The sequence below is a fragment of the Pygocentrus nattereri genome, chromosome 1 (genome assembly GCF_015220715.1).
Source record: "Pygocentrus nattereri isolate fPygNat1 chromosome 1, fPygNat1.pri, whole genome shotgun sequence".
NCBI classification, from domain to species: domain Eukaryota; kingdom Metazoa; phylum Chordata; class Actinopteri; order Characiformes; family Serrasalmidae; genus Pygocentrus; species Pygocentrus nattereri.
In genome coordinates, this window is record NC_051211.1 from 26,031,249 (window position 1) to 26,053,414 (window position 22,166).

Sequence of the window (22,166 nt, forward strand, 5' to 3'; positions counted from 1 at the left end):
CACTTTTCATAAAGACTCAGTCAGAGACGGCCTCTAACAGTGCAGTTTCTAAAGCTTTACCATCCAGTCTTCAAACAGAGATCCTCTTAGCTTCTATTTGGTATTTAGCTTATTAAATTGTAAATACTGTTTGACCAGAGGAGGATGGGTCTCCCCTTGTGAGTCTTGGTTCCTTCCAAGGTTTCTTCCTCCAGACTGACGGAGTTTTTCCTTGCCACCGTTGCCTCTGGCTTGCTCACTGGGGGATATGTTAGAACTGTATGTTTTCAAACTTCTGTAAACATCATTGTAAAAAGCACTATACAAATAAACTTGAATTGAATTGTTATTAGTTTTGCTACCTAGGCAGGCTACCTACAGTGGAATTTGCCATGGCCAAGTGAAATGTGCCAGTAACTAAGTGAATCAAAGATGAACGAAAAGACGAAAGCCGGCTTACCCCAAGATGTCTTGTCCCAAGAAGAAGCATGGGTGGTGGCTGTAGCTGTCATCCTCATTCCTCTGTCATCCCAGATTCCTTTGGGGTGGGGTTACTGTTACATTCCCTGCCGACATAGTACTATGTTATAGTACTCCTCACTCGATTTCACTGGCTGACTGTTGAGTCTACAAACTACATCTCCCAGGATCCCATGGGAGGTCATGTGACATCTATTCCTACAACCCCAATTCCAATAAAGTTGGGACATTGTGGAAAACATAAATAAAAACAGAATACGATGATTTACAAATCCTTTTCAACCTATATTCACCTGAATACACTACAAAGACAAGATATTTAATCTTCAAACCGATAAACTTTATTGCTTTTTGCAAATATTCACTCATTTTGAATTTAATGCCTGCAACACATTCCGAAGAAGTTGGGACAGGGGCAACAAAAGACTGGGAAAACACCTGTTTGGAACATTCCACAGGTGAACGACTGAAAGGCTCAGTCGTTCACAAGCAAGGATGGGGTGAGGTTCACTACTTTGTAAACAACTATGTGAGCAAATAGTCCAACAGTTTAAGAACGTTTTTCAACGTGCAATTGCAAGGAATTTAGGGATTTCATCATCTACAGTCCATAATATCATCAAAAGATTCAGAGAATCTGGAGAAATCTCTGGAAGTAAGTGGCAAGGCAGAAAACCAAACCAAAACCATTGAATGCCCGTGACCTTTGATCCCTCAGGCGGCACTGCATTAAGAACCAACATCATTCTGTAACAGATATTACCACATGGGCTCAGGAACACTTCAGAAAACCACTGTCAGTGAACACAGTTCGTCGCTCCATCTACAAGTGCAAGTTAAAACTGCCATGCAAAGCGAAAGCCATATATCAACAACACCCAGAAACGCCGCCGGCTTCTCTGGGCCCGAGCTCATCTGAGATGGACTGACGCAAAGTGGAAAAGTGTCCTGTGGTCTGACGAGTCCACATTTCAAATTGTTTTTGGAAATCATGGACATTGTGTCCTCCGGGCCAAAGAGGAAAAGGACTGTCCGGATTGTTATCAGCGCAAAGTTCAAAAGCCAACATCTCTGATGGTGTGGGGGTGTGTTAGTGCCCATGGCATGGGTAACTTGCACATCTGTGAAAGCACCATTAAAAAGTGAAAAGCTGAAGCTGAAAGGTACATACAGGTTTTGGAGCAACATATGCTGCCATCCAAGCAACGTCTTTTTCAGGGATGTCCTGCCTATTTCAGCAAGACAATGCCAAGCCACATTCTGCACGTGTTACAACAGCGTGGCTTCGTAGTAAAAGAGTGCAGGTACTAGACTGGCCTGCCTGCAGTCCAGACCTGTCTCCCATTGAAAATGTGTGTACCTTGCTGTACTGGCAGGTTGTTTTATTCCTTCAAGCACTAATTCATGAAACTTGCAAACATATATGCAACTAGTAAAGTGAGTGAATCCAACTGACGTTCTTGCTCTATGTAAGTACACACATTGAGAAACATCTCTTTCTCTACCTTGTCTGTTTACACATGTGTCTCTCTCCCTCTGCTTGGTTGTTATTCTAGTTCATCTGTTTTTCTGGGATTGTGTAAGAATTTACAGAGGAAGTGTGTGAGCGAAGGAGAGAATGAGCTAATAGTCTGGTGTGACCAAGAAAGTGGAAAAGGGCAGATAGAAGGAGAAAATGTGTGTGTTTGTGAGTGAGAGAGCGAGAGAGGGAGAGCATGTGTGAGGGGTGGGCGATAGAAGAGTTTATAAAGGCTTGTCATTTCTATTAGAGATTATTCACAGAAACCAAGAGGACCACTGAGAGATAAGGGAGTAAACACACAGGTAGGAAACTAACCACACGCACTCTCCTCTTTCTCACTAAATAGCAGCACAGTGTGTTCATAGTAATGTTTAATCTTGTTTGATAGATTTGACAAATCTGTGTTACACATGATCTTAAGTACAGAACTGCTTTGCTACATGCAATTTAATGAAAAATTGATCCATGTACGGTGCAAGAGTTACTGCCTTTTTAAGTCATCAAATGCAAAATTAGTAAACTGAGTTGCTGCTAAGCTCAGCTTGGCTTTCAACCTATATGGGAAGAAACCTGCTGTGAATAGAACGTCAATCATAAAATGTCAGGGATTTTCTAGAACATGTTTGCAGCTATCACTGCAGCTGAGCACAGCTAAATGTATGGCTAGCAAAGGAATGTCATCATACAATCATTCTGTCTTTACTTTGTTTTATTAATTGTCTACTACTGAATATATGAAACTATGCAACCAGGTGAAACATTTGACAGCAGTTAACCATCACTGATTGCAAGCAGGGTGCCGTAACTGGGCTCAGCTTTCTGGAAGCATCTTAACACAAGGACGATTCACAGATGATAGAGAAAGCATCACACTGGACACAGATCTTAATTTTAACCCTAACATGCTTTTGGAAAAAACTGGACTCTGGTTTTTATTCTGTATTCTTTGTAACTGGACTTTTTTCCTCCCTTGCAACAGAAAGCTCACACTGTCAGCACACAGCTAAAGGGCTAACAGCCTCCTTCAATAATTAAAGAAGTTTATACATTTCGAGAAATTTTGATTTGAAGAAAAATTTATTACACCATTTTCATGATTACATTACCACAGTAGAACCTGAATTCGGTGCTAGAGCATTCATGATTGGTTGGTGATTACCCAGCCTTAGAGTTAGCGAAACTCCATCCTCTATGCTGTAATACTAATTCTCCTGTATTCCCTGAGCCATATCCCTGAATCTTATCTGTATCTCTTATCCCCTGACGATGTATCCCCTAATCTGTAAATACCTAACCATAAGTACATCCTCTAAGTTTTGCTCTAACCCACTCAATTTAGAACTGGGATAAAGCAAAAATGCAGAACCGTTAAGGAGTAGACTGAGATGTCCTATTCTGTAACATCAGTGTTATATATCCCCTAACTCATAAATCCAAACAACTAAACCCTAACTCCTATCCCATTCCCCTACATCCTAACCCCTAAACCAGAGGTCTTCAGCTCCATACCACTGCTAAATATGTCACTGAGTAGCCAATCAATAAAATTAACATTTCAGCTGATTTAACTACCAATGATGATACAGCCCCAATTCCAGTGAAGTTGGGACGTTGTGTAAAACATAAATAAAAACAGAATACAATGATTTGAAAATCCTTTTCAACCTATATTCAGTAGAATACACTACAAAGACAAGATATTTAATGTTCAAACAGATAAACTTTATTGTTTTTTGCAAATATTCACTCATTTTGAATTTGATGCCTGCAACACGTTCCAAAGAAGTTGGGATGGGGGCAACAAAAAACTGGGAAAGTTGAGGAATGCTCAAAAAACACCTGTTTGGAACATTCCATAGGTGAACAGGTTAATTGGAAACAGGTGAGTGTCATGATTGGGTATAAAGGGAGCATCCCTGAAAGGCTCAGATGTTCACAAGCAAGGATGGGGCGAGGTTCACCACTTTGTGAACAACTGCGTGAGCAAATAGTTCAACAGTTTAAGAACAACGTTTCTCAACGTGCAAGTGCAAGGAGTTTAGGGATTTCATCATCTACAGTCTATAATATCATCAAAAGATTCAGAGAATCTGGAGAAATCTCTGCAAATAAGCGGAAAGGCAGAAAACCAACACTGAATGCCCGTGACCTTTGATCCCTCAGGCGGCACTGCATTAAGAACCGATATCATTCTGTAATGGATATTACCACATGGGCTCAGGAACACTTCAGACACAGTTCGTCGCTCCATCTACAAGTGCAAGTTAAAACTCTGCCATGCAAAGCGAAAGACATATATCAACAACACCCAGAAACGCCGCTGGCTTCTCTGGGCCTGCGCTCATCTGAGATGGACTGACACAAAGTGGAAAAGTGTCCTGTGGTCTGACGAGTCCACATTTCAAATTGTCATATTGTTTTTGGAAATCATGGATGTCGTGTCCTCCGGGCCAAAGAGGAAAAGGACTGTCCGGATTGTTATCAGTGCAAAGTTCAAAAGCCAGCATCTCTGATGGTGTGGGGGTGTGTTAGTGCCCATGGCATGGGTAACTTGCACATCTGTGAAGGCACCATTAATGGTGAAAGGTACATTCAGGTTTTGGAGCAACATATGCTGCCATCCAAGCAGCGTCTTTTTCAGGGACGTCCCTGCTTATTTCAGCAAGACAATGCCAAGCCACATTCTGCACGTGTTACAACAGCGTGGCTTCATAGTAAAAGAGTGCAGGTACTAGACTGGCCTGCCTGCAGTCCAGACCTGTCTCCCATTGAAAATGTGTGGCGCATTATGAAGCGCAAAATATAACAACGGAGACCCCGGACTGTTGAGCAACTGAAGTTGTACATCAAGCAGGAATTGGCAAGAATTCCACCTACAAAGCTTCAACAATTAGTGTCCTCAGTTCTCAAACGCTTATTGAGTGTTGTTAAAAGGAAAGGTGATGTAACACAGTGGTAAACATGCCCCTGTCCCAACTTCTTTGGAGCGTGTTGCAGGCATCAAATTCAAAATGAGTGAAATAACATAATTTCAATCAGTTTTATATAAGTGTGTGTGTGTTTGTTGTTTGTTGTTGGCAGCAGTACCATGATGACCATGCAGGCAGTTCTTCAGTTTGCGACAGTGTGTGCCATTGTGATGATTGCTGCTTGCTATGGTTTGTAAACTCCTCCACAAAGTGGCATCTTTCACACACACTTGCTTCAAAGACATACACACACTCTCTTTACAGCACTAATGAAAGCTTTGTGTGTGTGTGTGTGTGTGTGTGTGTGTGTGTGTGTGTGTGTGTGTGGTGTGTGTGTGTATTTTGTGCCTGCAGACTCTCAGGAGAGTCATGAGTCAATGGAAGGTAAAAAAAACACTTCCCTCACTTACATAATAAACAGTATCATAATATTCATTAAAGAGTGTAACATACTGATGTTTGAGGTCTGATGAACTGAGCTTTTTGAGTCAGTGCCAGTCACTAATTAGACACATTCTGCCCATGTGCAGTTTATGGGTGATGTGCATGGAAAAATGCAGAATACATGTTCCTTCCTCATGCAAATGCATTTTTTGGGAGAGTGGGGAGGTGGGAGGGGAAGCAATCATGGGAAGATAACGCAAAAAGTCAACTGACAAACCAAAACTGAGCAACTCATAGTTTTTTGCGTCAACTTTACTCCACCTTCTCCAATACCAGTAAATTTATGTTTGGATGGGAAATAACTTTGATTACTCACTCTACTCATCACTGAGGTTGCATTTTCTGTTTTTGCTCCCTTAAAACCATGCACTTTAAGAGTGGGCAACTAGTGATGAGATTGTGAACAGGGCTTCACACAGTTTGTGTGATAAGCTGCAGTCTTTGTAAATCCAATATTAAATTCAGTTGCGTTTTGACCACTTATTGCAAATGTGTGAAGGGGTATTTTGTGCTGTGTCTACGGTCATAAATAATTTGGCCCTCAGTGAGATTAGGCACACTCTATGTGTGTATGTATGTGTGCATGGCTGTTTAAGGCGGTAAGAGGTATACAGTGTCAAAACCAATTGTGAAAAAATAGTATACTAAAGTAGTGCTAACAAAATTATATACTGAAGTTATGTTATTTTGGAACCATTATTTTGTACTATATCATTACTAATATGTACTTGATATATATTTGAGTCATGCTTAATCTATACTGGGTATACCAGTTATGTGGTATTTTTGCCAGTCTATGGTGCCAAACATAACTAAACTTACATCAAAACTGTGCTAAACATTTTTGTAATATTGGCTCTTTAATCACATTATATGTATATATGGTTATATAGTTTCATTATATAATTAGCATGTTAACAGATACAGTCAAGTATACCTGCTGAATTATTCAAATACTCTTGCAATACTGGTTCAGTATAGTAATGTGTGTACTTTAAGTATTTATTAAGGTGTATTCAAATACGTGTTTAATATTCTATGTCCTATACCTCTAATATACAAGTATTTTAAATGTAATACACAGTAACATTTGCAGTATTATATATGTAACATTTCAACCCTACTAAAGTGTACTGAACAATATAGTTCAAGTGCATAACCACTGCATTTGAATAATCATTCATTTTATACTTTGCGATTTGTAATGATGGTCATGATGGTAAAATGGTTCAAGTTTGTAAATACCACAATTAATGTATTCACAGTAATGCAATTACTATTTACTACCAACATAATTAATATTTCTTAAAAACTTGTATGTAATACACTTAATACACTTATGTAAGAAATAGATAGCTAGAGTTGGAGGGGTGGACAGAGTAGTTCTGTCCCCATAACTGGTCACCATGGCTGGCAACCCAAACTTTCCTGCATGTAACTGGCTGAATTAAAATAGCTCTACTCTCCTGTCTGGGAGGAACAGGCAAGCTCAGTCCAGATTTTCTCTACTCCATGAGTTTATTGGATCTCTCTAGAACTGATAATAATAGAGTGGGAAAAAAACAAGTTAATGGTGTGACATTTTTACTATGCATTTGTGCAGTTGTTCTCATCTTGTTTTGGTAAAACATTTCTATTGAGTTAATGAGGTCAGAGCTAACTAGCAACTATCCACATTCAATAAATTAAATGAAATCCATCAATGATCAATTTTCATCTTTCAATCAGAAACTGTCACTCAATATAAGAACTTTCAAAAGCTCATATAATTTTAACAGCCTGTTATCTTACTTAAGCTAAACATGTAACATTATCAACAAAGATTTTTCAACTTTGGGTTATTTTTTGAGAATTCAAAATAATTTTGTGTTTATGGTCTTCGGAATGCCTAAAGTAGTCTTAGCTTCCCATGGACACCCCATTTACAGTCCTAGAAATGATACTCCATGCAGCACAGAAACATTAGGTTAATAATTCTAAATGTGAATTAATGCCAAACTGCCTAATCACATTACCCAAACCACATGAACCACTGCCATTTCATGGCTCTGAATAGTGCAAAACAGTGTTGAAGATTTTACTCTGTAAAGGTAACTGGTGAGAAGGAAAAATGAAGGAAAAATACAAAAAGCACAAGCATCATCCTTACTAGTTGAAAATGTAGATACAATTATGTGAAACATGCTATATCTCATTACTGAACAAGGACACAACGTGTCAAAAAAGCTAACTGGCTAACAGAGTTCACAGGGAAGATTTAAATTCAGACTGACATTCCAAAATAATTCTCAAATAGATATTATACAGCATTAGCAATTCGGTATTGCTAATATTGTTAAAATTCATACTTCTAACTTAGTGCCAAACATAGTTATTAAAAATAGTATGTACTTTAAGCTTGGAGGCCTGGAAGCAGCACTAGTAATATAAATGACAGTACTGCATGTTTAGAGTTTTATCAACACTAAAAATAGCTGGACAGATAGTTAGTACAGAGTTACATTAAGCTATATTTCATTTTAAGATAACTTACCATTAAAGTCTCTCATCTTCAGCCATCTGAGCCGCAATGTCAGAGCAGAAAACAGAAACTCCCTCGCATAGTCATTTGAATCCTGCAGCATTAGGTCATGTGATCACCGCACACTGCAGCACTGCAGAGCTTAGGGACCTGCTCTGATGTATCATGTGTACTTTGGTGGCTGTTAGGAAAAAGAAACATTAGGGCTTTGTTAGGGGCGAAAATGAATGAGGCTCTATGGGAGGAGCAAGGGATGAACAAATGACACATAGAGGAGAGAGGGTCAGTATGAGTGTGGATTAGAGCTTGGGGTCCTGTCCTAATTGAGTACAAGCAGTTTGATGACTGAGTGGCAAGAAAATAATTGGGCTTGTGTGAGGGCAAAAATGAATAAGAGTTTATGGGACGACTGAGAAAAAAAATAACAAACACATGAGTGTGGGTCACTTTTTTATGCTATAATTTATGCTCGGTTGCCTGGCCTGAGATAGTATGTGCAAGAGTTTTTCGGTCAAGCAGAAGTACAGTAGCTGGATGTACAAATTTTTACCCCTTTAATTTCAATGGAAAAAAATTCATAATTTAGCAGACTGTTAGAAAACCACCATCAGATCAAAAAGCTGTATACAATCACAACATTCCCAATCAGACCACACATTCCGTAGCTGGAACAGTATCAATATCTCAAAAACAGTGGGTCGAGTTAATGACCAAAATCCAACAGAAAAAAAGAAGAACTAGAATAGTGCATTTCCTGAAGAAATGCAGAATGGTTGCGCAGTTTAAGCGATTTCAGAATGGTATGCTAGGCAGTTGCTATGATCATTTATATGGTTGGTAGGATGTTGATAGGTGTTGTTATGGAATTCTAGGTGGTTGCTGAGGTGTTGCTAGGTGGTTTCTATAGTATCCCAGGTATCACAGCTTATTGCTATGGTGTTGTTAGGCATTTGGTATGGTAACCCAAGTAGTTGCTAGGTTGTTGCTATGGTATCTAAGGCGGTTTACAAAGGTGCTGCTAGGTGTATGCCATGGTATCGCAGGTGGTTGCTAGGAGATTGCTATGGTATCCAAGGTGGTTGCTGTGATATCATATATCATTTCATAATTGCTTGGGTAAGGTAATTACTCAAGTACAACCCCAATTCCAATGAAGTTCGGACGTTGTGTAAAACAAATAAAAACAGAATAAAATGATTTGCAAATCCTTTTCAACCTATATTCAAATTAATACACTACAAAGACAAGATATTTAATGTTCAAATAGATAAACTTTAATTTGAATTTGATGCCTGCAACACGTTCCACAGAACAGGGGCAACAAAAGACTGGGAAAGTTGAGGAATGCTAAAAAAAAACACCTGTTTGGAACATTCCACAGGTGAACAGGTTAATTGGAAATTTCTGCAAGTAAGCGGCAAGGCAGAAAACCAACATTGAATGCCCGCGACCTTCATTCCCTCAGGCGGCACTGCATTAAAAACCAACATCATTCTGTAACAGATATTACCACATGGGCTCAGGAACACTTCAGAAAACCACTGTCAGTGAACTCAGTTCGTCACTCCATCTACAAGTGCAAGTTAAAACTCTGCCATGCAAAGCAAAAGCCATATATCAACAACACCCAGAAACGCCGCCGGCTTCTGGTGGTGTGACGAGTTCTAATTGTTTTTGGAAATCATGGATGTCCTGTCCTCCGGTCCAAAGAGGAAGGGGACTGTCCGGATTGTTATTAGCGCAAAGTTCAAAAGCCAGCATCTCTGATGGTGTGGGGGTGTGTTAGTGCCCATGGCATGGGTAACTTGCACATCTGTGAAGGCACCATTAATGGTGAAAGGTACATTCAGGTTTTGGAGCAACATGTGCTGCCATCCAAGCAACGTCTTTTTCAGGGACGTCCTGCTTATTTCAGCAAGACAATGCCAAGCCACATTCTGCACGTGTTACAACAGCGTGGCTTCATAGTAAAAGAGTGCAGGTACTAGACTGGCCTGCCTGCAGTCCAGACCTGTCTCCCATTGAAAATGTGTGGCGCATTATGAAGCACAAAATACGACAACGGAGACCCCGGACTGCTGAGCAACTGAAGCTGTACATCAAGAAAGAATGGGAAAGAATTCCACCTACAAAGCTTCAACAATTAGTGTCCTCAGTTCCCAAACGCTTATTGAGTGTTAAAAGGAAAGGTGATGTAACACAGCGGTGAACACGCCCCTGTCCCAACTTCTTTGGAACGTGTTGCAGATGTCAAATTCAGAATGAGTGAATATTTGCAAAAAACAATAAAGTTTGAACATTAAATATCTTGTCTTTGTAGTGTATTCAATTGAATATAGGTTGAGAAGGATTTGTAAAACATCGTATTCTGTTTTTATTTATATTTTACACAACGTCCCAACTTCATTGGAATTGGGGTTGAAATTGCCTGAGTGTGTACATGGATTTTAGTGGCTGCTTGGCAAAGGAAATAGGGCTTAAGTGAGAGCCAATATGAACGGAACTCAATGGGAGGAACGAGGGATGAAAATCAACACATAGAGGAGTGTGGGTCAGTATGCCTGTGCAGTAGAGAGGACGTGCCCTGGATGAGTACAGGCTGTTTGGTGGCTGTGGGGCAAAAAAATGAGAGCCTAAGGGAGAAAATGAGGGAAGAGGAAAAAAGATAAACAGATGAGTGTGGGTCAAAACAACATTGAATTTGTGCTTTGGGGCCTGGCCTGAGATATTATGCACAAAACCAAGTCTTTCGGTCTTGCAGACCATTTATTTGTATGGGGAAAAATTGTAATTTAACAAAGATTGTATGAAAAACATTCGTCAGATCAAAAAGCTGTATATAAGCATACCATTCCAAATCAAACCAAACATTTCGGAGTTGGAACAGAAATCTGGCAGAAAAATAAGAAAAAAGAAGAACTACAATAGTGCATTTCCAGAAGACAATGCAGAGTGATTGTACAGTGTTTGTAGGGAGTTGCCAAGTGGTATTGTTGAAAATTAATGAGAGTGTATGAGAGGAAGCAGGAGTGAGGAAAACTAAACATACAGGGTGAAAATTAATGGGAGGATCTATGAGAGGAACAAGGGAGAAAGAATCTTAAAATAGAGGAGTGCTGGTCAGTATGGCTGTGGATTAGAGCTTGGGGACCTGCCCTAATTGAGTACATGCAGGTTAGTGGCTGCCAAAGGAAAGTATATGTCTTGCTTGTGGGCAAAAATGAATGCATGTGAGTGCGATGACCAGGGATGAGAAAAACAATACTAAGTGATAATAATTAATATTGCTCTGTTAGAGACATATGAATAACACAAGCAATGTAATTCTTATTAAATTAGTAACTGTAATGTGATTAAAGGTAAATATATTGCTACAGCATGTTAATTTGTACCCAAACTTTGGCAGTATAAGCAGTCAATCAGTGCCCATGCGCCACAAGGGGACCCTGTATTAATTAATTATATATTTATTTTAACAATCATTTTATTGCCAGAAGATATAAACAATTGCTTTGATCCAAAAGAAACACGAAAGCAGACATGGCGAATACATTATTTAAAAATTCTCTTTTCCCTATTTATCATTAGTAATTGTTTTATCTATACTCCCTCCGCATTTACAAAACGTCCCAATGTGTGTCTATGTGAGGTAAAGACTAGTTACTGTTAAGTTGGGGGATGAACTCCTAATCCTGGAATGTAGAATTACTGCAAAATATGTTGAGTTTCTTGTACAAGCACACCTGATTCAACTCTACAGTTAATACAGCTGTTTTCACGTATCTACTGGGTGTGTGTGGCAGATGTGTTCGTCAGCCCGCGCCAAGCAAACACTTACTTGAACCCCTCATATGGCCATCCAAGCACCTACAGGAAGAGGTGGGTAATATGCTGTTTACTGTTCTGTGACTTCCTTTTTTAACTTTTTTTTAAGTATATTAGTGAGCAAAACAATTCTTTTGTACCCATCCAGGCTCTACTCACAAATTTGTCTTTTTTGTAGCTAATGTTTTGAAATTGGACAAGTATTACAGAACACCATAGAATCCCATTACAGTCAGAACTCATTTATTATTAAAGTACCTATCTGTAAAGAAATCTTGATGGCTGTCCATATCGCTTATATAAGTAATTGAGTTTTTTAAAAAGCTACTATAATTCTTCAACAGTGTACATTTTCATCATTGCATTTTATTATGAATTGAATAATGGATTTTAATTGAGTAATAGAGACAGCCCTACTTAGAATGTAATAAGGATGGAATGGAAATGTACAGTGAATCACACTTCTGTGGAACTTCAGACCGCTTGTCTTGAACATACAATTGTTTATGAATTATTCAAATTATTCAAATTAAAATAAGTAACATGTCATCTACAGGAAAACAAATTTAAATCTATATTTTTTTCTTTAAAGTTTTGAGTACAAATTTGTTTGCTTAAGCTATAAAAATATATTGGACATGTTAGACCTAAATAAATGTATAAAGGTGCAATATCTTCTGATGATATTTAATGTTTCAATGAGCTTTATTATTTTTTGGATATATAAACCACAATGTGTTCTAGAAAAGTTGGGACAGGGGCATGTTTACTACTATGTTACATTACCTTTCCTTTTCATCAATTTTCAGTAATCATTTGGGGACTGAGTAGACACAAATTGCTGTAGTTGTGAAAGGGGAATTCGTTTTTTTTCATTCTTGATTGCTATAATAATTTAGCCGCTCAGCAGTCTGAGTTCTCCATTGCCGTATATTGTCCTTCATAATGCACCACAAGTTTACAAAAGGAGACAGGTCTGTACTGCAGGCAAGCCAGTCTGGCACCAGCACTCTCTTGCTACAAAGCCATGCTGCTGTAACACATGCAGAATGTAGCTTGATGTTGCCTTGCTGAAACAAGCAGGGATGTCACTGAAAATATCATCTAGATGGCAGCATATGTTGCTCCAAAATGTGGATATAACTTCAGTCAACAATCAGGATGGTTCTTTTTCTCTTTGACTAGGAGAACCCAACATGCATTATTTCCAAAATAATGCATAAAATGCAATAATTAATATGTGACATTAAAGGTTTGTCTGCATGTTATTGGGTTTATATGTGTGGTTGTGCATATGAGAAAAAAGCTGTGAGTTCTTTGGTCCCCCAATGGCTGCCATCAGACCCTGTGTGATGAATGGAGAGCTGAATTGGACAGTGGAGGATCATACAAGAGACAAACAGACACCTGAGGGTTGAAGGTGGCCCCATGAGATCCAGTCCCTATTTCACCTGTTTGTGCTTTTGTACATTTTGCTTTTCTTTTTTAACTGAAAAGTTCCAGTCTTTGCGTAAAATTTTATCCAGTATTACAAAGCTAGCCATTTGGAAAATGAATACATTCTTATGTCAGGGAGCCGTGGATGTGGTAGCTGTTTAAATGGGTTTGTTGACCACATGACTTGGGGTGGAAAATGCATATTACCAATTGGTGGAAAACTAACTAGAGATTATGAAATGACATATGATTGTCCCTATAAAGAGGTGTTTAAATGTCTCTCTCTCTCTCTCTCTCTCTCTCTCTCTCTCTCTCACTCTCTCACTCTCTCACTCTCTCACTCTCTCAGGGTAAAGTCTCCAATTGAGGTGAGGTCAGAGATTTGTGAGGATTATTATCCATGCCGTCTCTTGGCCAGTGTCCATGGTTACCAAACTGCTTATCAGACATACTTTGCCCGTCAGCAGCCTGGAAGCAGCTACCACCGTTACTGAGCAACTTCTTCACCAATATTTTCTGTAGCTGTATGAAAACAAACACTGATGTCTGACTTTTTTAAAACCATAAGCAGCTCAGAGTTCAATATTAATCATATGTTAATGTATAAACTCTTTGTGTATCAATTTATTTAATCCTTTTGCTGAACTGAGATCAGATAAAGAGCAACACTAATGTTCTCATATCTTCGATGTCCACTGTTCTGAGTAAATGGTCTCTAATTGCTATGATATAATCCTGGGCTAATATTAACTATGTTACCAATAGCATTGTAGAAATATTAGGTAGCTAAGCTAGCTACCTACAGTCATTAGCTTGAAGAGCAAGACAAGCACATAACCAGAACTAGCAAGTTAGCTAACATCATCAGGAACACAACAGCTAGATAAATTCAAAATAATCGGATGCTAATCTAAGCAGTGGATGGTGTGTATGAAGGGGACAGCATCAGGTTTGATCAAAAGACTCTCGGCTAGCCTTATCTAATTAGCTTAGTTATTTTCAGAAGACACCTTCATAAAATATGCTGCCGGGTGATATTACATTCTCCTCTTTGTAACAAAAAAATCCAATCACCAGTGGTAGGCATAAAAATATTTTTAAAAATAGGGTGGTATGTACATGCTTGAACAGTACAATTACCTGTCATATTAATAGCTAGTTTTCACAAAGGATCAGCAAGTTTATATGGTTCAGTTGTAGCCTGAAAAGGAAATAGGTATATTAAGTAGTTTTAAGCTGTGCCCATGGTTTAAGCTGAGATCACTGCATCTAATCTAATACTACCCAATTTTTTTCACAGATAAGCTGTTGAAAAGGCATTTTCCTTGTTTTCACTCCAAAGTTATTATGTTTCTGTATTTTTGCTCTAAGTGCTCTCATTGTGTAAACACATCGTTTATTGTTTCACCATTAAATCATATTCATATTCAGAACCTTTGTGTTACTGCACCCCACACATAAATGATTATATGTCCATTACAACATATATATGTTACCATAGACATGATTGCAAATGTTATCACATTGGCGGTCTGCACAGGTATGAAACTCAAGCCTGAAGCTGACCCACACCTTGGTGTTTCTGAAACTACAGGTACATGTCTTGACAAATTTGTGTTGGATACATTTTTAACATAACACATACAGAAAAGCTTAGTAGTGTCATAACCAATTATCACAGGAAAAATAGGGGAAAAAATAAAGCTAATGTAATTTGTGAAGCATATTTTGGGTTAAATTACTGGTTTTATTCATGTGATTGCAATCCACAAATTCATGTCCCATACCTGTGATTGCAATCCACAAATTCATGTCCAATGCCTGTGATTGTAATTCACAAATAATGCTAAAAATGAGTTAGCAAAACAAAAATGACATCTTTTCCATTACAACTGCTCTGAATAAATGTTAAATCAAAAGATTATCCATTAGATAGTGCTGTTTATCAGTCATCACCATTTTTTTCCTTTCCTCATTTATTATATCTGTAGTATCTGAATACTGATCAAATGAGCTATAAACTTGTCACATTCAGTATTTTCTGCATGTCCTCACTGTAACATTTACATTTAAATACATAAGATGTCTGCCAAACTAATGTAACAGAGCATGCTGTTTGCCCAAACCCTGCCTGAACCTACTCATGTGGATGTGGTTTTACAGTGCATTGCTTTGTTACAGCTGGTGATAAAATCACTCAGCATTGCTCAGGCAGCCTTCAACTTGTCACTGGTTGTTGCTAGGGGCTGTAAGAGCAGGCAACAGGAAGTTCGACTGCACTGTGTGGTCATGCAGACTACACCCTGCACTTAGCAAGTGTAGGCTACAAAACAATAAAAGTTGATATAAAAAGATAGCAAATTCATAATATTATATTTCTCAGTAGCTTTTCTCTAAATTTATACTCCAGCTCAGCAGAAATGCTAAGTATGCTAAATCATTTCACTCACATTGTTAACACTTAATCATGAGTGACCTGCATCTCAGAATAATACATGTCTTTCAATATCCATTAGACAAATTACTTGACCTATAACTTGGCCTATAATTTCAATTCACGATGAGGCTATGCTATCATTTCACTAAAGTTTAATTGTTACTGTCATCATTACAAAATCAAAGACAGGTGCAGTTTTTGTCCCCACCCAGTAGAAATCAAATTGCGATTGGTTAATTCTTCTGTCACTTCGTAAATTATGTTGATAGTCAATCTAATGCATTAGGACTTCTCTTAAGCTCTTAAAGTACTAACTAGTAGGACAGTTTGCTTAGCCTTTATCTAGGTACTATAAACAATTCCTGACTGACCAGTTTTACCCTTTTATGAAACACAAGGAAAACGGTGATACTTGCATTTAAATATGAGTTTAAATATACAATTTTATTCAATAAAAAATGATTGAAAAACTACAGACATGTAATTTTTTGGTCTCAGAAATTATTCAACCTTCTCTTAAGATCTGGAAGCCCTGAGGGTTTCATTCTGCTAAAATACACCCTACAGCCTGTCAAAAAGACAAAAAGCACCCCAAAACTCACCAAAAGACCAAATCAAACATGAAAAACCACATCCTAAAACACACTGAAATGTACCCCAAAACATGGCAAAATGAGTGTGAGTGTGTGTGTGTGTGTGTGTGTGTGTTTTGATGGAGAAAACAGGCCATGTGAACTCTCTGCACATGATTCACCACAGGATCACACAGGGTAAAAATGTTTGTGGTTTTAGTTCCTGAACAAGAGGAATGTGTTCAACATCCCAGACAGCAAAATTATACAGCAAGCAGCCAAACACATACACTGTTTCTCCAGGAATAACCTTCACAGAAACACTGCCAATAAAACACACAGCCACGTCACATACAACCCTTGCAGATGACAGCACACTACTGCACTAAATCTGCCCTGAGGCTAAGATTCACAAATCAGCATATTCCACAAAAATATACTGCACAGTAAGTTATTCTGCATCAACATATTCCACACTAATGTATTCCACACTAACACACTCCACATTTACACCTTTCACACTAATTTATTCAAGATTGACATATTCCAAACAAACATATTCAACACTAGCATATTAATGGCTAATATGTTCCATGCTATTTATTAATGGCTAATATGCTCCACGCCAATTTATTCCACACTAACCTATATTCCTACTAACATATTTCACACCAACAGTCCATACTAATATACTGCACATATTACTTACATATAGTCCACACTACCACACACCTAATCCTAATCCAACCCTCCTAGTCTAAGACCCAGTCCTCCCTCTAACTCCAACCATTTAACTCTCTGATACCAACTATCTAAATTCAATCATTCAGTTCTCCCCCACCCTTTAATCCCAACCACCAAACCCCCAAATTCCATGCCACTAACATACAATGGCACAATAAATCAACAATCAAAAAAGACAAAGATAGAACACACACACCCACACACACACACACACACACACACACATTTTCTAAGATGCTTCTTCCTCAGGGTCACGGGACAAGGATAGAACAAAAAAGTTAAATAACACATTAAAGAGGACAACAAAAATATTAGAGAAATGTACAGCTGATTTGAGTACATCTAATTAGAGCACCTAACCCCAACCCTCTAACCCTTATCCTCTAACAACCTAACCACAACTCTCAAACTGCAACCTTCTAACCACCTGACCACAACCCTCTAAACACAATACTTAAACCACCCAATCTCAACCCCAAACCTCTAAGCACCTAACCCCAACCCTCTAACCCTTATCCTCTAACAACCTAACCACAACTCTCAAACTGCAACCTTCTAACCACCTGACCACAACCCTCTAAACACAATCCTTAAACCACCTAATCTCAACCCCAAACATCTAAGCACCTAACCCCAACCCTCTAACCCTTATCCTCTAACAACCTAACCACAACTCTCAAACTGCAACCTTCTAACCACCTGACCACAACCCTCTAAACACAATCCTTAAACCACCTAATCTCAACCCCAAACATCTAAGCACCTAACCCCAACCCTCTAACCCTTATCCTCTAACAACCTAACCACAACTCTCAAACTGCAACCTCCTAACCACCTGACCACAACCCTCTAAACACAATCCTTAAACCACCTAATCTCAACCCCAAACATCTAAGCACCTACCCCCAACCCTCTAAACCCAGTCATTCAACCACTTAACCTCAAACTTAATCCTCAAACATCAATACTCTATATATTCAATACTCTTACCTCAACCCCAGTTCTCTAACCACCAAACCCCAATCCTCAAACTTTAAACCTCAAACTCAAACCATAATGGACATATAGAATTATGGTAAACTGGGTTTGTTTGTGCTTTTCCCACACATTTACTCAAATTTGATAAGGGGCACTGACATCTCAGGGAGCCATTATGTCTTTGTTAACTTGTGGCTCTCCCGTTTAGTTAGTCTCTGCTGCACTCTAAATCTCTAACATATACAAATATTTGTATAGAAAAGCGGAAATTTAATTATCATTACATACCGTTATCATTACATAGTTGGTTGAGATGAAAACAGCATATAGTGAAAGTAATGCTAGTCATAATGATGTTAATGCTAACTTGATCACCCTAATTATAGCCATAACGGCATAAATGGGCATTTAAATGGGAGATTTTGATTAAATTTGTGACTAACTATATTTCATGAATATGTACTAACATCTTATAATATATCATCACACAATTTTTAATTTCAAACTTAGCAGAGGGCACAGCCTCCAGCCTACAATCCATATTCACCCTGCTGTTAGAATCTGCAGGACTGATGTTTGAAGGTTTTTTCAAGCTGGAAGCTTTGGTTAAAAAATACCCTGATACGTTTTCTGTATGCACCTCCTACTTGAGGTAATGGGTTTCACAATATAGGAGAGAAAATGTATACATGAAAATATAAATGACCTAGTAATGCAGCTATTTCATTAAAATCCCCTATGTAAGACACACACACATCCACAGAATGTGGATTTTTTTGTGTGTGTATTTGTTATCTGATTCCTCCACCAATCATATTCGTCCCTTTGTGGTGCAGCAGCTATAAACTGAGTGTGCATGTGCTGGTCACTTTCGGTAATCATCAGATCAGGACAGAAGATGAAGACTTTAACTTTTCTGCTGCTGTCTGCTCTCATAGCTCTGTGTATGTGCACAGGTGAGTGTGTTACCTTTGCCTTATTCATTCCTGAGAGAGACATATTTAAGCTAATATACATTATAATGTGAAATTGGTATGTGTGTAATTTGTTTGCTGCAGGTGCTTCTGATTCAGACACTAAGTCTGTCGGTGCTGGAGACTCCCCCAGTGATGAAGGTAAGAAAATGCAATATGTGACAGAAAAGTTTTCCACATTCTGCTCATCACATTTGCAGTAGTTCTGTATAATATTGAGCTGAAAGTTCAGTGAATCTATAGCAGTATGTGAGTATGCCCTGACAGAGTACTAGAGCGGTGGTGTTCAACTAAAATTTGGGAAGGTCTAGTTACATCAAATATTTCTTACAAATATCTGGATTTACAAACTAACATGAGTAAATGGTGACCTCTAAGTGCTTCACCATTAATCATTGCTCCAGACAACTAATCAAATAATGTAAGACCCATAAAATATATTTTGATTGATCTGCTTTATTTTGAATACTTTTTAATCTATTGCACATTTTAAAATTACCCTGGCTAATAAATAAATAAATAGTTTCTTTCTTTCTTTTCTTTTTTTTTTTAAGAAAAAGTCCTAAAAACTTTCAAATATTAAAAAGATTGTCCACAGAGGACAAAATTCCTGTCTTTTCATAAGCTAAGAAAAATACTTAAACAATGATAAAGGCTATTCTTAATGAATAATACATGCTCTTGCACTGTCAGGGAATGGGCAGGTACTCTGGTTGGCTTTTCATGTTGAGCTAGGGTTTTACTCATCCTCAGAACTGATCTTGTCAGTAGGTTCATGTGAAGTGATTCTTTTGTTTTGCAGTGGTTCTTAATGTTTTCTCTTTTAACAAGCACCTCAGACTCTCAACAGATGAAACAACAATTTTAATTGGCTTTGCTCCAGATTTAAAAAAAAATGCTCAGTTCAGTCCATTGAAACAATCTGCTAACTGCGGTCCACCAGTTAACGACCACCTGAACGAAAGATACCCCAAGTATTTTTAAGAAATTATCATAATTCATAACTCATTTATTAGATGAGATTCCCTGTTATCAAGGGTTGACATTTCTATCATGCAGTTAGCTGGGTAACACAGCTAAATGTAGTTTTTAGATATGCATGCTTCAAGCACTGAATAGAAGCAATAGGCCTAACATTAATTACAAAACAGGTTAGAATAGAACACAGAATAAAATGCATGGTTAGGTTCAAAATACTCAAACAATCTCAATAAAAGCACTGTAACATAAAAGTTCACTGTAATCTAAAAGGGGACAAAAATAACCACGAACGTTTCAGAAAATGTGCAGAATTTCTCACAGCTGTGAAAGGGGCTCGCCTCTATGTTGTCTGCTGTAGGGGGAAATGAATCCCCTACCCCAATACTGCTCAGCAGAAATATTTTGATATGTCTGCTCTCGTTTCATGTACGCTCTCAAATTCAAAGTGGTGAATAATTTTAAAGACAGATACAAAAATATGTGAGAAATGTAAAGTATAGCATGACAACATGAAATTAGACTTAAATGCATTATAATTGGCAGCCTTGCTACTCTACTAGGGGTTTACACTGTACTTGTGCAGATTTAATAGAATAAGACTTTCAATAACATTTAGTAAATTCATCATACTTCTACTCAGCTAGCTTTACAAACTTGCTGTATTCCAGATAAAAGATACAATGTGAAAAAGACAAGGCTAGTAACATCAGCTAGGTATCATACCATTAGCATCTTAAATATTTTAGATTGACTGCCTTTTTTGAGCAAATTTCAAGCCATGTCATCCTCTTTTGGAATATATGGTCCCATTCTGCATTTGATTTTTCAATCCTGCATTACTTGCCATGTCCAGTGTGTGGCCTTTAATCTTTAGCCCATTACTCTGAAACTCTTATTCCTAAGCATTAATCATTAGACCTTGGTCAATAACTCCTAATCTTTAGCCCACAACCGTTAACCCTTACTTTTCAGCCTATGACCCCTAGGTTTTGACCCCTAGAGCTTCATTTTTAGCCCATGATTCCTTACCACTACTTTTATGCCTATGGCAACTGTATGTTTGTGTGCATGTGTGTCTGTATGTTTTAAAGGTGTGTTTGTGAAGAGAGATGTGGCCGCCGCTGTGGCACGGCAGAAGAGAGCTGGAGGAGCTGACCTTTCACAGGCCCAGTTAGAGAGGTATGAACATGCATACATGCATTTACATACAAATCCACACACACACACACATACTTACTTTCTTTCCCCCAATTCCCTTCTTTCTCTGTCTGCAGTCTGCGTGAAGTGTGTGAGGCGAACCTGCAGTGTGAGCACATGATGGACACAGAAGGAATCATCGCCGCCTACACTGCTTACTATGGGCCAATCCCCTATTAGACTGACACCTCATCAACCACTCACTGCCAGCCTGCCACAGAAACACACCTAAAATGGGCAGGCCATCAGAAAGCTGAGCAGAATATAACCCAGAAACCCATACTTATAACGGATCACAGTAGGACCTGAGTAGATTTCTTTTTTTCATGTGGATGACTGAGAGAAAAGACTGTGTTCATTTTAATATGAATTATATTATTGATGTTAATATTACCACAGTGTTCAGGTATTAAGTCATATTGAAAAACGAGAGAGAGCGGAAAGTGATTTAAAGGCTTTTAGTTATTCACATTTTAGATTATGTGTAATAGTATTGTAGCATAAATAAAGCTAAAATACCCAAACATTCTCAGTGTCTCTTTGTCCATTTAATTTTTTTAATGAAATATTGTGAAGGAACAAATACCTGACAGTTTTCCAGAGTGCTGCACTGAGCAATGAGCTCAAAAGAGAAAACACATACACCCATGCAGATTGCCACTTGCACCTTGTGCAACAGTCTGAAAATCAAAGGTTTTTCTTTTCAACAATGTGCTAACAATATGGTCAATTTGTGTGTTAGTGTGTGTAGCACTAAAATAAAAGAAATGTGATTAAAACTACTTTTCAGTATCTATCTAGATCCATATCAAGCTACATTCACATGAAGTTCAAGACATGTGCGCCTTCTGAGTGCATTTAGCAACAACCAAACAGTAATAATTACCTAAGCTGGCTGTTAAAATACAATAAAAAAACCTCTTCACATGAATATTTGCTGTATGAAACTATGTGTATGTTAAACTACCTCAGCCTGAGCTTCACAAGATTTTAGCAGTGAATATTTAACAAGCCCTGAATTGAATGTTAACACATTATACGTTTCAGTTCGATTAATTTACATATCACTCATCCTTCATGGCTTCATTCAGAGGCATGTTCACTGA

General features: G+C 38.1%; 2 protein-coding genes and 1 long non-coding RNA gene across 5 annotated transcripts; 2 read left to right on the forward strand and 1 right to left on the reverse strand.

Annotated features, from left to right (window-relative positions):
- Positions 1-435: 435 nt before the first annotated feature.
- LOC119264246 lies at positions 436-21,174 on the reverse strand. The gene is made up of 3 exons (XR_005130908.1): positions 21,101-21,174; positions 7,928-8,096; positions 436-545 (listed from the first exon to the last, which is right to left on the reverse strand). It is a non-coding gene; the product is annotated as an uncharacterized LOC119264246 (long non-coding RNA).
- Positions 2,126-14,610, forward strand: LOC108433718 (matrix Gla protein). 3 transcript variants are annotated; one of them, XM_017708455.2, is made up of 5 exons: positions 2,126-2,283; positions 5,063-5,139; positions 5,305-5,334; positions 11,719-11,794; positions 13,527-14,610. In XM_017708455.2, exons 2-5 carry the CDS (start codon positions 5,070-5,072, stop codon positions 13,669-13,671), a joined length of 321 nt encoding a protein of 106 aa, XP_017563944.1. In that variant the 5' UTR covers positions 2,126-2,283; positions 5,063-5,069; the 3' UTR covers positions 13,672-14,610. The 3 variants fall into 3 exon arrangements, with proteins under 3 accessions (XP_017563944.1, XP_017563945.1, XP_037398282.1); XM_017708456.2 differs by having other exon boundaries at positions 2,128-2,283; positions 5,066-5,139; XM_037542385.1 differs by lacking the exons at positions 2,126-2,283; positions 5,063-5,139 and having other exon boundaries at positions 5,220-5,334.
- Positions 18,795-21,508, forward strand: LOC108433713 (bone gamma-carboxyglutamate (gla) protein). Its single transcript, XM_017708450.1, has 4 exons — positions 18,795-18,864; positions 18,967-19,023; positions 20,955-21,042; positions 21,138-21,508. Exons 1-4 carry the CDS (start codon positions 18,807-18,809, stop codon positions 21,238-21,240), a joined length of 306 nt encoding a protein of 101 aa, XP_017563939.1. The 5' UTR covers positions 18,795-18,806; the 3' UTR covers positions 21,241-21,508.
- The last annotated feature ends 658 nt before the right edge of the window (positions 21,509-22,166 follow it).

Excerpts from the sequence above, each read along its gene's own strand:
- LOC108433718 (XM_037542385.1), top strand. The coding sequence starts at position 5,220 with ATGAAAGCTTTGTGTGTGTGTGTGTGTGTGTGTGTGTGTGTGTGTGTG. Across the intron at positions 5,335-11,718 it reads GAGTCATGAGTCAATGGAAG|ATGTGTTCGTCAGCCCGCGC; the intron begins GTAAAAAAAACA and ends TGTGTGTGGCAG. Across the intron at positions 11,795-13,526 it reads CCAAGCACCTACAGGAAGAG|GGTAAAGTCTCCAATTGAGG; the intron begins GTGGGTAATATG and ends TCACTCTCTCAG.
- LOC108433713 (XM_017708450.1), top strand. The coding sequence starts at position 18,807 with ATGAAGACTTTAACTTTTCTGCTGCTGTCTGCTCTCATAGCTCTGTGT. Across the intron at positions 19,024-20,954 it reads AGACTCCCCCAGTGATGAAG|GTGTGTTTGTGAAGAGAGAT; the intron begins GTAAGAAAATGC and ends TATGTTTTAAAG. Across the intron at positions 21,043-21,137 it reads TCACAGGCCCAGTTAGAGAG|TCTGCGTGAAGTGTGTGAGG; the intron begins GTATGAACATGC and ends CTCTGTCTGCAG.